At 47.6% G+C, this 13,369-nt stretch overlaps 1 protein-coding gene and 1 long non-coding RNA gene across 2 annotated transcripts in view; one reads left to right on the top strand and one right to left on the bottom strand.

Annotated features, from left to right (window-relative positions):
* LOC136658350 (tax1-binding protein 3) overlaps positions 1 to 13,213 on the top strand; it is a 94,874-nt gene extending 81,661 nt beyond the window's left edge. Inside the window, exons 14-24 of the mRNA XM_066634851.1 lie at positions 834 to 1,010; positions 1,634 to 1,798; positions 3,264 to 3,359; positions 3,468 to 3,538; positions 6,466 to 6,631; positions 6,953 to 7,019; positions 8,350 to 8,663; positions 9,565 to 9,692; positions 10,213 to 10,331; positions 11,023 to 11,152; positions 13,125 to 13,213. Of these exons, the coding sequence (XP_066490948.1) occupies positions 834 to 1,010; positions 1,634 to 1,798; positions 3,264 to 3,359; positions 3,468 to 3,538; positions 6,466 to 6,631; positions 6,953 to 7,019; positions 8,350 to 8,663; positions 9,565 to 9,692; positions 10,213 to 10,331; positions 11,023 to 11,152; positions 13,125 to 13,137 (1,446 nt within the window). The 3' untranslated portion in view covers positions 13,138 to 13,213. The remainder of the gene's footprint in view (positions 1 to 833; positions 1,011 to 1,633; positions 1,799 to 3,263; positions 3,360 to 3,467; positions 3,539 to 6,465; positions 6,632 to 6,952; positions 7,020 to 8,349; positions 8,664 to 9,564; positions 9,693 to 10,212; positions 10,332 to 11,022; positions 11,153 to 13,124) is intronic.
* Positions 6,489 to 13,369, bottom strand: part of LOC136658353 (uncharacterized) — a 30,470-nt gene continuing 23,589 nt past the window's right edge. Inside the window, exon 4 of the long non-coding RNA XR_010794784.1 lies at positions 6,489 to 6,637. This is a non-coding gene — a long non-coding RNA (uncharacterized lncRNA). The remainder of the gene's footprint in view (positions 6,638 to 13,369) is intronic.

Raw genomic sequence — 13,369 nt, 5'->3', positions numbered from 1 at the left:
AAAACCTTTCTCTGAACTAATTTTTGGGTTCCGGTTCAGTTCAACTCTGGCAGGCCTGTCCTGCAGCACAAAACTGAAGATGCCCTCATTCTGAGCAAGCACAGGCCTTACTTCCCTAGAAAGAGGAACTTTTGCAAAATGAAAGAGCCCAGCAGGGCAAATGCCTAACTTGTACATTGTGCAGCGCAATCCAATCTTACACTGGAGCAGGTAGGCCAGGAGACCTGCACTGTTTTCAGTGCAAGATCGGGGCCTGAAGGGACTTGTGCTGTCCCAAGGCACAGTCAGGATTGTGCCCTTAATGTTCAGGAGTGGCTCATGTTTACTGTTACCTCTGGCTGAGTGACAGGCCAAGGTGATCCACTGTCCAACCCTTGCTGACACTGATGCACTCCCCCCCCCCCACAAAAACTAGTCAAAAGGTGATGATCAAGCCCCTTCTTCCTCACATTGCTCATTCCTCACGCAATCCCCTTAAACACATCAGGAAGTGCAGGGCATGTTGTGAGCATATCTTGTTTAAAATGACTGTGTGAGGAAAGAGACACATGAGATACAGGGCTAGATTGCCACCTTCTGATCCACTTGCTCATAGCAAGTAGAAAGTGGATCAGAAGATTTTGTCCATTGTGAGCTGGAGGGAAGTGATGGTAGGCAGTGTGAAGGGTAAACCTCTGTGCAGCTATAAAAACCCTATAATTGCAGCTCAGTGAAAGCCAGAGCCACAATGGTCATGTCTCATATGCCAGCCCTGCCTCTGTCTTGTCTGAATTCAGTGTTTACCCTCACCCCCACTCCAGAGATCCTCCTAATTTTACTTCTCTTGTGATTAGATCTTTGCCTGCATCCTCAGACGAGAGATGAAGGAGCCAGAATGTCGGCATTTATCTCGGAAGTTCACCGAATGGGCTTATGGGCCTGTCCATTCATCACTCTATGACCTTTCCAGCATTGACACGTGCGAGAAGAACTCAGTGCTAGAGATCATTGCTTATAGCAGTGATACACCGGTGGGTGTGAGAACTTCTTGGATTGCCTTCTTGTGTCCTGCTGCTGGTTAGATGTTCTCACTGAGGTCATGGCTGAGCCAAACACTGAACTGGCTTTGTGGCTCATTGCTTTAGCTTGTCACACTCTGTGCTGCACTCATTTTGGAGCTTGTATTTTCATGTTACTTGCTGTACAGTGTCTTTGTGTACAGGATCACTTAATCTGTACACAAGGCTTTGCTTGTGTACATAAGTCTCCTGAAACTTTGGGGCTTCTGGTGTGACCTGCTGTGCCAGTCTAGTCTGCACCTAGAAAGTCACTGTGATTGTTTCCACACTGGAGCCCTTCAGCACTGTTGGGTAATTGCTTCTCCACTATTAGTTGGAAGCAGAATTAAAATCGAGGTTCCACGCAGCACTTGATAATGTATGAATTTTTGTTAATAGATTTGTAGCCTGCCATTCAACACACTTGTTATATAATGCATATAGTGCTATATTAACCAAAGTGCCCTTTCTCCATGGTTAAAATCTTTCTGTAGTAATATTTACCTACAAGTAAGTCCCAGTTAACAAAGCTCCCCTGCAATGTTAATGATTTGATGGGCTGAATGAGGCCTCTTGTGCTTCTTTGCCCTTTTCAGAACCGTCATGAGATGCTCCTGGTGGAACCTCTCAACCAGCTCTTACAGGACAAGTGGGACCGCTTTGTCAAGCACCTCTTCTATTTCAACTTCTTTATTTATGCCGCGCACATCCTCATCCTCACCATTGCTGCCTACTACCGACCGACGAAGAAGCAAGGAACGGTGTTCAAATTGTTTCAGAGTTGCCACCTTTTTCTTTTTCTGTGAAAGGCGCATGGCTTGCATGGCTTGCACGGCTGTGGAGTTGATGCAGTGCCTAACAAATCCAGGGATTATCCTCCCCTGTTTTCTTGCACTGCTTCTATGTCTTTAATTGGTGGACAACAAGCAGAAATTAAGTAAGCAAAGCCTGATGCTTGGACCATACTCCACCTGGCTAAATTTCTGCTGGTCATGCAATTATTAAAGGCACAGGAGCTATGCAAGTGGGGTGGGGTGGTGGTGGTGATTTAGAGCAGTGGGAGGAAGTAGCTGTACTTCACTATCACTCAACTGCAAGTGAGCCAATTAATTTCAAGGCCAGCTACAATTAAATTAACTTATAAGTACATTGAGGCATGTGCCAATCTTCTCATTCTTACATTCCTCTTTAAAGTAACATCATGGGATCAGATGAAGATAAAAGTGTGGCTGCTTCTGGTCTCCTCTGCATTTGAGTTGCTTTTACTTTGTCTTTTTTTTTTTTTATCCCTTCTTTTAAATTACATTGTGAGCCACTTTGGGGCCACTACAAAAAGTGGCATGTAAATGTATAAAACAGCAGTTTTCAACCAGTGTGCCACAGCACATTGGTGTGCCACAAATGGTCCACAACTGCACCATGGGAGTTTGGGGGGCGGTCATTTATTAGTAGGGCCATTGGGGAATGTGAGTCTCCCATCAGCAGCATGGTATGCCTTGTCAGTTGGCAAAAACCTGATGGTGTGCCTTGACAATTTTAGCGCCTTGTCAGTGTGTTGTGAGTCAGAAAAAGTTTGCAAATCGATGGTATAGAACAGGGGTGTCCAAAGTTTTTGGCAGGAGGGCCACATCAGCTCTCTGTGTTGGGGGCTGGGGAAAAAAAGAATTAATTTACATTTAAAATTTGAATAAATTTACCTATGTTTACATAAATGAATACATTAAAGACGAACTTATATGAATGAATGAAGGTCTTGCAATAGCTCAAGATCTATAAAAGGCCTTGCACAAAGCAAGGCTGGCCTTTCCTTTGCTGCCACCACTGCATCACAGACGTGAAACAGCAAGAAGTGGAGGGAGCCCTCATCCCACAGCTCATGTGAGAGGTCAAACAGTCACCCTCACGCTGCGAGCAGTTGCGTTGGGCCAGTGCGGGCTCCAACAAAGCTCTGGAGGGCCAGAGGCTCATTGGAGACTGGGGGCTTCCTGAGGGCCGCATTGAGAGGCCTCGAGGGCTGCATGTGGCCCCAGGGCCGGGGTTTGGGCACCCCTGGTATAGAACATGATGAAAATAGCTAAAGCACTGCACCCTGATTCACGTGCTACAAGTCATGCATTTCAATATGAAAACTATAGAGAATATGATAGCATCTCATTCATGAGTCAACTCCAGAGTGTCTGTTTTTTGCTTTCCAGCCCTCTGAACTCATGTGCTTGTCATTCACAGCCTCCTTTCCCCTTTCATCACACAACTGGTGAATATTTCCGAGTCACTGGAGAGATTCTGAGCATTCTAGGTGGCATGTATTTCTTTTTCAGAGGGGTAAGAGCTTTGTCAGAGTTTCTCCTTTGACTCCACCCACTGCCTGATATGCCATGGATGGAGTTGTTTTCCTTCTCACCCCAGCTTTCTCTCTTCCTGCCTTTACAGATAAAGTATTTTCAGCAGAGACGTCCATCATTGAAGGCCTTTTTAACAGACAGCTACAGTGAAGTTCTGTTGTAAGTGTTCCATCTGAGTTATTAAAAACAAAAAACAAAACAAAACAAAAACAAAACAAAAAGGTGAGCTTTAGTGCAGTTGTCCCATATTACTTATTAATAAATATAATAGATGAAAAATAGTAGTAAGCATTTCTATAACTGTAAAATGTTCACTTCGTGTACATTAAGCAGGTTCTGGTGATTATCTAAACCACTGGTTCCCAAACTATGCACCATGGTGCCTGAGAGTGCTGTGGGAAACTCACAGGGATGCCATGGGATATCCCCAGCAGACTCTTCTTCCTGGCTCTCCCTGGTGCCACCACCTTTGATCATGTGAAATCTCATGCAATCAAAGATGGTAGCACCTGGGGGGGGGGGGGAGCTAGGAAGAAGAGACTGCCACAGAAGAAGGGTGCCATGACCACAGTCCGTTTAGGAATCACTGATCTAAACCCAAGTACCTGAGAGAATGAGCTTGATGTAGCCACTGGCTCACACATCCCTCTTCCCCTCTCCTCCTCCTTATGTCAAAGAAGATACCTAAAAACTTCAGCTTCCAATGTTAAACTGCAGCTTCGTGTGTCAAACAAACTTAGGAAGTTGGTTTTAAACCACAAATCAGGATATTTGCAAATCAGGATATGAAACAGTTTAATTCTGGTTTGTTTGAAGAAAACACAGTTAAAACTAACCACCTTAGTTAGACTGCATGGTTTTAAGCATATATAAAAAATTACATTCTGTTGTGGAACAATTGAAAACCCAGTACTGTACCTAAGGGTTCTTCTAAAGCAGTGGTTCCCAATCTTTAGGAGCCTGCGAACCACTCAGGCAAACATTGGAATTGTGGACCACATGCAATCCCCTCCATCCCCAACACACACACACAGATCCAATTTGGTAGCCCATGGGGGAGTGCTCAGCAAGACACTGGAAATGTCAGTTGCAGGGGGTCCATTCTGCACCCTCTCTGGTGGTCCATGGGGTAAGTAAGTGTAAGATCATGCACATTGGGGCAAAAAATCAAAACTTCACATATAGGCTGATGGGTTCTGAGCTGTCTGTGACAGATAAGGAGGGAGATCTTGGGGTGGTGGTGGACAGGTCCATGAAAGTGTCGACTCAATATTGTTGGCATCCTTCAGTCTTGGAAGACTATGGTATTGCGCTCTGAATAGTGTTCTGGAACAGAGTGTCCTCTCCAGAGCGCGAAGCCTGGGTAAAGTAGATATGGAGGATAGACTGTTACCCATGCAGCAAATCCCCCCTCTCCACGTCGCTGAAATGGTCCAATGGAAAGGCAGAAGCCAATACGGTTGGTTCCAGCGGCGTTGCAGGAGTTGCCAGAACGTGACTGTGTTCAGCCATGAACTGCCTCAGGGACTCCGGCTCCGGATTTTGCCTTGAGGTTGACTCCTGAAGCCTTTTCCATAATTGGATGCAGCCACAAGGCAGTGGAGGTTTGGGATCAGAGTTTTCCTTCTCTCAGATGAGCTGCCTTCCCAGGCTAACGAGTCCCATCTACCTGGTGGCTGTGTAGTCGCCTCTTACGACAAGTACAGCCAAACTGAGGACCTATTCTTATCCCCAGCCCCCAGGGAAATATGGGGCGGCCCAATATGTGGCAGCAGTAAAGAAGGCCAATTCTATGCTTGGGATCATTAGAAAAGGTATTGAGAACAAAACGGCTAATATTATAATGCCGTTGTACAAATCGATGGTAAGGCCAGACCTGGAGTATTATGTCCAGTTCTGGTCACCACATCTCAAAAAGGACATAGTAGAAATCAAAAAGGTGCAAAAGAGAGCGACTAAGATGATTGCTGGGCTGGGGCACCTTCCTTATGAGGAAAGGCTACGGCGTTTGGGCCTCTTCAGCCTGGAAAAGAGGCGCCTGAGGGGGGACATGATTGAGACATACAAAATTATGCAGGGGATGGACAGAGTGGATAGGGAGATGCTCCTTACACTCTCACATAACACCAGAACCAGGGGACATCCACTAAAATTGAGTGTTGGGCGGGTTAGGACAGACAAAAGAAAATATTTCTTTACTCAGCGTGTGGTTGGTCTGTGGAACTCCTTGCCACAGGATGTGGTGACAGCATCTGTCCTGGACGCCTTTAAAAGGGAATTGGACAAGTTTCTGGAGGAAAAATCCAGTATGGGTTAAAAGCCATGATGTGTATGCGCAACCTCCTGATTTTAGAAATGGGCTATGTCAGAATGCCAGATGCAAGGGAGGGCACCAGGATGCAGGTCTCTTGTTATCTGGTGTGCTCCCTGGGGCATTTGGTGGACCGCTGTGAGATACAGGAAGCTGGACTAGATGGGCCTATGGCCTGATCCAGTGGGGCTGTTCTTATGTTCTTATGTTAGTGAGCGCTCCTCCACAGATTACCAGAAAGGGTGGAGAATGGACCCTCCCGCAGCTGACACTTTAGCAAGCACTGGACCAGCAGGGAGGGTGGAGAACAGGCTACCTACAGCCACAGCTGATACTTCAGTGGTTTGAGCGGGAGTGCTTACTTGGTAAGATGCTGGAAGTGATCAAAGTGATCATCTTTTTTTTCCCCTGAGACCTCCAAGACCACTTCTCAGGGTCTCATGGACCACTTGTTTCTCCTTTGACTCCACCACAGATTGGGAACCACTGTTCTTAAGGGAACAACAGTATTCCTAAGGGTTCTTTGAATGGGACCGACAGTGTTCCTAAGGGCACTTCCAAAGGGAAACCTTTCATGTTCCTAATTGGAAGTTGCAGCCTTGGAGAATGCCATGCAGTCATGGATGTCAGGCCTTGATCACATTAATGTTCAGCAGGGCCAAGGACACCAGTCTGAAGTGTACCCACATTCCTTGCATGGCTACTACCATCACTCAGTCCTTGACATTGGAGCCATCTGTTCATACTGCTGGCTTCTGTCTCTCTTACTTTGCAGCTTCCTCCACTCGCTGCTCCTCCTCGGTTCGATGGTGCTGTACTTCAGTGGGTCAGAGCTCTATGTGGTCTTCATGGTCATTGCCTTGGCCTTAGGCTGGACCAACCTGTTGTATTATACCCGGGGCTTCCAGCAGATGGGGATCTACTCTGTCATGCTTGAAAAGGTCAGTCTGGGCAAAAGCAGAGACTGGTTAGCAAGTGACAGGGAATAGTTCTGTGACCTGTCTGATGGTGAAAGTGCCCTATGTTGCAATCGCATCCGTTGCATCTAGCTCATTGCTGATTTGATTGGCAGTAGCTGTCTTTCTTAGTCCTGCTGCCTGAGATCTTATTGAGTGGGGATGCTGGACTGAACCTGGGACTTTCTGCATACTGAGCATGCTGAGAGATCAGGAGAATGTAGGCATGGTACTTTTGTAGGGGTAGCTTGTGCCAGAGTTACCTTGTGGCTATTTTCTCCTTCCTCACATGTCCCCACCCTGCAGATGATGCTGAGAGACCTGTGCCGCTTCATAGTGGTCTACCTGCTGTTCCATTTGGGGTTTTCAACAGGTAACACACAATTCAGAGACCACTCCTGAAAGTGCGTGTCCTCCAGGATGTTTTTTCAGTGGGCGGAAGGGACTGTGGTTGAAAGAGGGGCAGAGCTATGCAGATTAGGATCAGTCTTGATTCTTAATAGCTGAAAACCACCAGCCGCAGGGAGCTAGTTTTCCCTCACCTCCATGATTACCCAGAGTGCACCCCCTTTTTTGGTCCTAATAGCTATCATTCAATCTTATGGTGAATCACAGCTGCGATACAAGGACATCTGCAAGAGGGATCTGAAGACATTAGGAGTGGACCTCAACAAGTGGGAAACCCCGGCCTCTGAGCAGCCCACTTGGAGGCAGGCTGTGCAGCATGGCCTTTCCCAGTTTGAAGAGACACTTGGCCAACAGTCTGAGGCAAAGAGGCAAAGAAGGAAGGCCCATAGCCAGGGAGACAGACCAGGGACAGACTGCACTTGCTCCCGGTGTGGAAGGGATTGTCACTCCCGAATTGGCCTTTTCAGTCACACTAGACGCTGTTCCAGAACCACCATTCAGAGCGCGATACCATAGTCTTTTGAGGCTGAAGGTTGCCTACTACTACTACTACTACTACTATGGTGAAAAGTAAAATGATATGAAGCTTGCCCATCAACCTTGCTCAGGACTGGCATCAGGGGGATAACATCGCTGGACAGTTACTGAGGGGTCACGGCCCACAGAAGGGTGCACTGCTGATCTCTGAGAAACAGTGTGGTCACCTCTATGCTCATAGTCTTTGTGTGATGATTGTGGAGTGCAATGGGGCCTCCTTTTATACAGGCTTGACAGCCATAGGTGTGAGTGTTTGGGGATAATGAGCCTGCAGATTGAGGGCCTTAGAAGTTCTCCCAGATGTGACGGGAAGTCACTTCCAGTTCTTCTGGCTACTTCTGGTCACATCCAAAGGTATTGCGAGGTCCAGGGAGGCCACATGTGGGCTCCCCACACCTCAGAACACCTCCTAGATGTGACTGGAAGTTGCTGGCACAAACCAGAAGTGACTTACCCAGGAGGCTTCCAGGAGGCAACCGAAGAGGCCAGGAGGCTGCTTGCGGTCCCTAGATAAGTCATTGCAGTGCTGCGCCCACCTCCCTGCTGATTTAATTATCCAGGGATGAGGGGGTCCATGGGGGACGGTTTGCAGAGGGGTCGAAACCTGGAGCCAGCCCTACCCTTGCTACTACCAAAAGGGATTCAGGCCCTGCCCAGGATTCTGTAGTCCTCTACATTATTTCTAGCATTGACATTACCTTCACTTCCCTGTATTTCTGTTTTTCTCGTCCACATAATGCTCCCCTGTTTTGTGCCAGCCGTGGTGACCCTCATCGAGGAAGACGATGAGGGGCAGGAGAAGAACCAGTTCAACAGCTCTTGCCCCTGTCAGTGCAAGCGCCGCCCTTCCTACAACAACCTCTACTCCACCTGCATGGAACTCTTCAAGTTCACCATCGGGATGGGCGACCTGGAGTTCACAGAGAACTACCGCTTCAGGTCTGTCTTTATCACCCTACTGGTGATTTACGTCATTCTGACCTACATCCTCCTCCTCAACATGCTCATTGCCCTGATGGGAGAAACCGTCAACAAAATTGCGCAGGAGAGCAAAAGCATCTGGAAGCTCCAGGTTGGTCTGTCTTGGGCTCGGTGTGTGTTTGTGCGCTGATTTCGAAGCAGTGGATTTCAAGCTGCTCCACGGAATTCTGTGGAGCTTGTAATAAGTATTATTATATTTATACGGTCAGTAAATTGTCAGGGAGAGGAAGAGAGTGAATCTTGGGGAAAGGCAGGTTGATCGACCAAGGGGAGTATAGCCTAGTGGTGGGTGTGCACACACCCCTTCCTGCTCCCTGCTTTGCCTTTACTTGACCAGCAGCTGAATGGAGGAAAAAAACTTTGGTAGATGGTATCTGCTGCTACCATCCAAGGTGACTAGGCAGAGGTGGGCCATCTGGGGGGAAAAAAACTCTGAACCTTAAGGGTTCTTATTAAAAGTCAAACCCACAGGTGTGTCTGCAGGGCAAAGAGACGGGACAATCCACTGAGTTATCCATGAACGTGGGCAAAGCAGAAAAAGGGTCAAAATGGAATTGGCATATTAAAGTCCAAAAGAAAAGGGAATTGAACAATATGGGGAAAGGAAGAAGGGTAGTAATATACCAGGAGACCAATGGAAAATACCTGCGCTTGGCTGGAAAGCATCACCAGGTTTGACGGTGAGGCTTTGACCTTTGCCTGAACTATGTGTGCGCCATGGAATTCACCCCAGAACGTTTTGCAACGAGCACTTCTTTACATGTCTTATTTGATATGTAAGCTTTGATATGGAGCCTTCCTCCATGATAGAACTCAAAGTGACATTTTCAGGTGGTCTCCTCAATGCTTCAGCAAAGTTTCTGCACTTTAGTCCTCAGACAACACCTGGGTCTGTGGTGTGAACCTGATTAACTACACACAGAGAGAAGGTTTTAACTTGTAAAACTCATTAACCATATGAATTGTTGCTGTCTGCTTGTCTCTCCATGCAGCGAGCCATCACCATCTTGAACATTGAGAACAGCTACTGGAATTGCATCATCAATCCCTTCCGGTCTGGGAAGCAAGTCTTGGTGGGGACAACCCCAGATGGCAAGGACGATTATCGGTGGTGCTTCAGGTAGTTCTGGTTCTGTCTCAGGTAGCCTTGGGATGTGAGGAGGTGGGAATGGAGAGCTCCTCTGGTCCATTCTGGAGGCCGTTACTCTGGAGCCAGAGGGCGACAGTGGTAGTTACTTGCAGCTATAACCTTATAGGCAGGACTGATCCTTCCATGAATCCTGCTGAAGCAGTTGCCTCAGGCAGTTTGGCTGAGGGAATTTTCAAATCTAGGGTGTGGAGAAAATGTATGTATGCATGCATGCATGTATGCATATAGCACCGTCAGCATATATGGCACTTTACATAGAGTGAAAAGACAGGCCTCTGCCCAAAAGGGCTTGCAATCTAGATAGTGACACAGGGGAGACAACAAGTGAGAGGGGGAAGGGTGATGGAGGGGGTATAAAGCAGTTGTTGAGGTGCAGTTGTTGAGGTGCCTGCATCAGTTGGCCTCATGGCCAGCTTGGCTCTGAAAGGACTGCCTTCCAGTTGCAGCAACAACAGGAGGGGGTTTGGAATCTCTTGCCTCTCCTGAACAGGGTGGATGAGGTGAACTGGTCCACGTGGAACACCAATCTGGGCATCATCAATGAAGACCCTGGCGGGAACACCGAGGAATTGAAACGGAACCTGAGTTTTTCTTTTAAGGCTGGCAGAGGTGAGAAAATCAGGAATGTTAAAGGACCTTGTCATAGCTAGATAGTGGGAACCTTCCCAGGTGTAAAGAAAACTTTGCCTTGCGGGCCTGGGCACTTGCTTTCACTTGCCCCCCCCCCCCGGGCTGGAGGGTGTACTGAGCCCACCTGGCTCTCTTCTCTCCTGTGCTGCTACCTCCCCCTCCCCTGCACTTAAGAATCCTACTCCACACCACCCCTCACAAGTTCTTATCCCTCTCCCAGTCCAAAAGAAGGAAAGTTGGGAGCCCCTTAATTTATGGAACAAATTCAAGGGAATGGAGGGATCTTGTCCATTCCATTCCCCCACCTCCGCCTTCCTACTGGTAACATGCTAGGCTGCTAGATTCAGGGAAGGTGTTGTATTTATCTCTAATGAACCATTCAACCCATAACAATATATTAAGAAAAGTATTGATAGGAAAACACCCCCCCTCCGCCCTGCAAATTCATATTTTGTTTGCAAGACTGCTTCACCACACCATAAAGCCTTGAAAAAGTCAGTTCGGAGATGAGAACAAGTCTATAATCGCTACCCGGGGGGGGGGGAACTTGAATCAAGCTTTATTCTTGAATAAAAATGTATCAGTATATTGGTAGGTCTTTTTGCAAGGAGGTTAAGGAGGGGAGGCTTTGGAGAAGAGAAGCAGTATTGAAAGCCAATCCCTATGTTAGTTTCAGGGAAGAACTGGAAGACGTTGGTCCCTATTCTGAGAGATGGAAAACGAGAAGGGTCCCTCAAGCCTATTTCAGAAGATGATGTCGATTCAGAAGGCCAAGAACTCCGGAAGAAGTCTCTCCCCAAGTTTGTGTCTCCTTTGTGTCTCCTCTTGTTTGTTTATAGAATGATGTCACACTGAGGGGTTTTGTGAGGAGGAGGTATCTTGGTCATGTCTAAAATTTCTAGAAGAGCACAATGGACAAAATAGTGGGTTGTGGGCCAGATTGGGCCACACGCTGCTGATTACATTATTATTATTATTATTAACAGTATTTATATACCGCTTTTCAACGAAAAGTTCACAAAGCGGTTTACAGAGAAAAATAAAATAACTAAATGGCTCCCTATCCCAAAAGGGCTCACAATCTAAAAGATGCAAATGAATACCAGCAGACAGCCACTAGAACATACAGTGCTGGGGGGAGGTGGGCCAGTTACTCTCCCCCTGCTAAAAAAAGGAGCACCCACTTGAAAACAGTTCCAGTTTTGTATGACTCCTGCTTTGTCTTTCAACGTGGTTAATGGGAGCCTTAGCTCTTGGAGTCCACAGGCTTACTCCCTGGCACCTGAGATAGTGTGTCAAATCCTTCCTGTTAATGTAAGTGGTTTCCAAACTTTTTCTATTGACGGCTCCCTTGACCAACTGGGCCATTGTATAGGCTGGCAGGTTTTTTGTGAGGATTCCATGGCTCTCCTGGCTGGTTTCCATGGCTCCCCAGGGAGCCACGGGTCACAATTTGGGAACCACTGCCTTACACGGTGACACACCAGCCTCTGTTCCTCCTGCTTCCTTGGAAAAGGAAGGATTGGAAAAAGAAGAGGGGGTGAAGCAGGAGAGGAAAACGGTGGGCTAGAGTAGGTGAATGGAAGCGGCACCCCCTGGCTCTCTGCTGCAGAGCAGCCCAATCCAGAGCTCCCATGGTGTGCAGCTGCGGCAGCACCAAAAATGGCTACCGCCACATCCTGTGCACCAACGGCAGCACTGAAAATAGCTACCGCCACATCCTGCACACCAACAGCAGCCACAGGTGGCACCTCGGGAGAAGGTGGCACCTCTTCTCCCCGGTAAGGGAAGTAGACCAGCAATGGGGCTACTCAATTCACTGCCGACCAAAAGGTCGGCAGTGAAGTCAGAGCTTTTGTGTCGGGCACCAAGCCCCACACAAACGCGCAAGATCACTCCACCAGTCCTGCCTCCCTCCCTGCTCCCTCCCCCTGGCATGCCTCCCTGCCTTCTCCCTGCCCATCTCCTCCCTCCCTGGAATGCCTCCCCCCCCGGCCCCACTTTCCTCTCTGCGGCTTGGCGGTCCTTGCAACCGTCAAGCAGTGGAGCCTGGGTGCCTGCCTGGCACTAGCCCAGCACCAGCCAGTGCTGGGTTAGCATGGGCACTGGCCTGGCGTTAGGCCTTGCAAATGTGTCTTACGTCACAAAGGTGAGCCCAGCATTAGACTCTGAGACAGTTGTCCACAGGATGGCCCTAGCTTTGCTGGGTTTTTTTTTCAAGCAAGAGGATCGGTTGTATAATCAGTGGCTTGGAAACACTGAAACAGAGCAAACACAGTGTCACAAGCTGCTTTCCACCACACTGATCAGCTGAAATGTTTTGGCTTTCACTTTGGGGTTTCAAAATGAAAATTTAGGATTGAAGAATCCCAAGGAAAGTGGTACATGCAAGAGAGGATAGACAGATAGGGTAGAAACAAAGTGTTGTCTTCCTAATTTGGGCAGGTGAACACCTGCAATGTCCTTATAAGTCCACTGATCCATCTCACCCAGTTTTGTCACTTTGACCAACAGCAGCTCTACCGTCTTTGTTCCCCTCTCCAACGACGCTGGGGCGGACTGAAGCTGGGGCCTTGTGCATGCCAAGCAGGTGCCTTCTTCTTGAATTATGACTCCTTCTGAGATGGAATCACTGCACTCAGTGCCATTTTCAAACCATTCTCTGACCCTTATGCCACATGAATTTCTTTATGAGTCTTTAAATATGTTGCTTGATGAAATAGAAAAGATAGGGATCTAACTGTATGTTGTCTTGTTTGTTTTCCTTTCCAGCCCCCTTTTATGACTTTTGGACAAGTAGCTTGTGTTTTAATTTTCAACTTCAGACCTTGAACTGATGGGCAGATACCGAAGAGGTCAGAAAATTCCGGAAGCTTCTGTATGTTGTTGTAACATATGTGCTGAATTAATCGAGCAGTCTGTTATTTAGAGCTTACCTTTGCTGTTTTGATCCAATGATCCACAAAATGGCTTATAACTGGAGGTGTTCTTAAACATTTTTATTTTTTCTGCAGATT

This window comes from Tiliqua scincoides, chromosome 8 (genome assembly GCF_035046505.1).
Source record: "Tiliqua scincoides isolate rTilSci1 chromosome 8, rTilSci1.hap2, whole genome shotgun sequence".
Classification (NCBI taxonomy): Eukaryota; Metazoa; Chordata; class Lepidosauria; order Squamata; family Scincidae; genus Tiliqua; species Tiliqua scincoides.
This window is presented reverse-complemented; position numbering and strand designations above follow the sequence as displayed.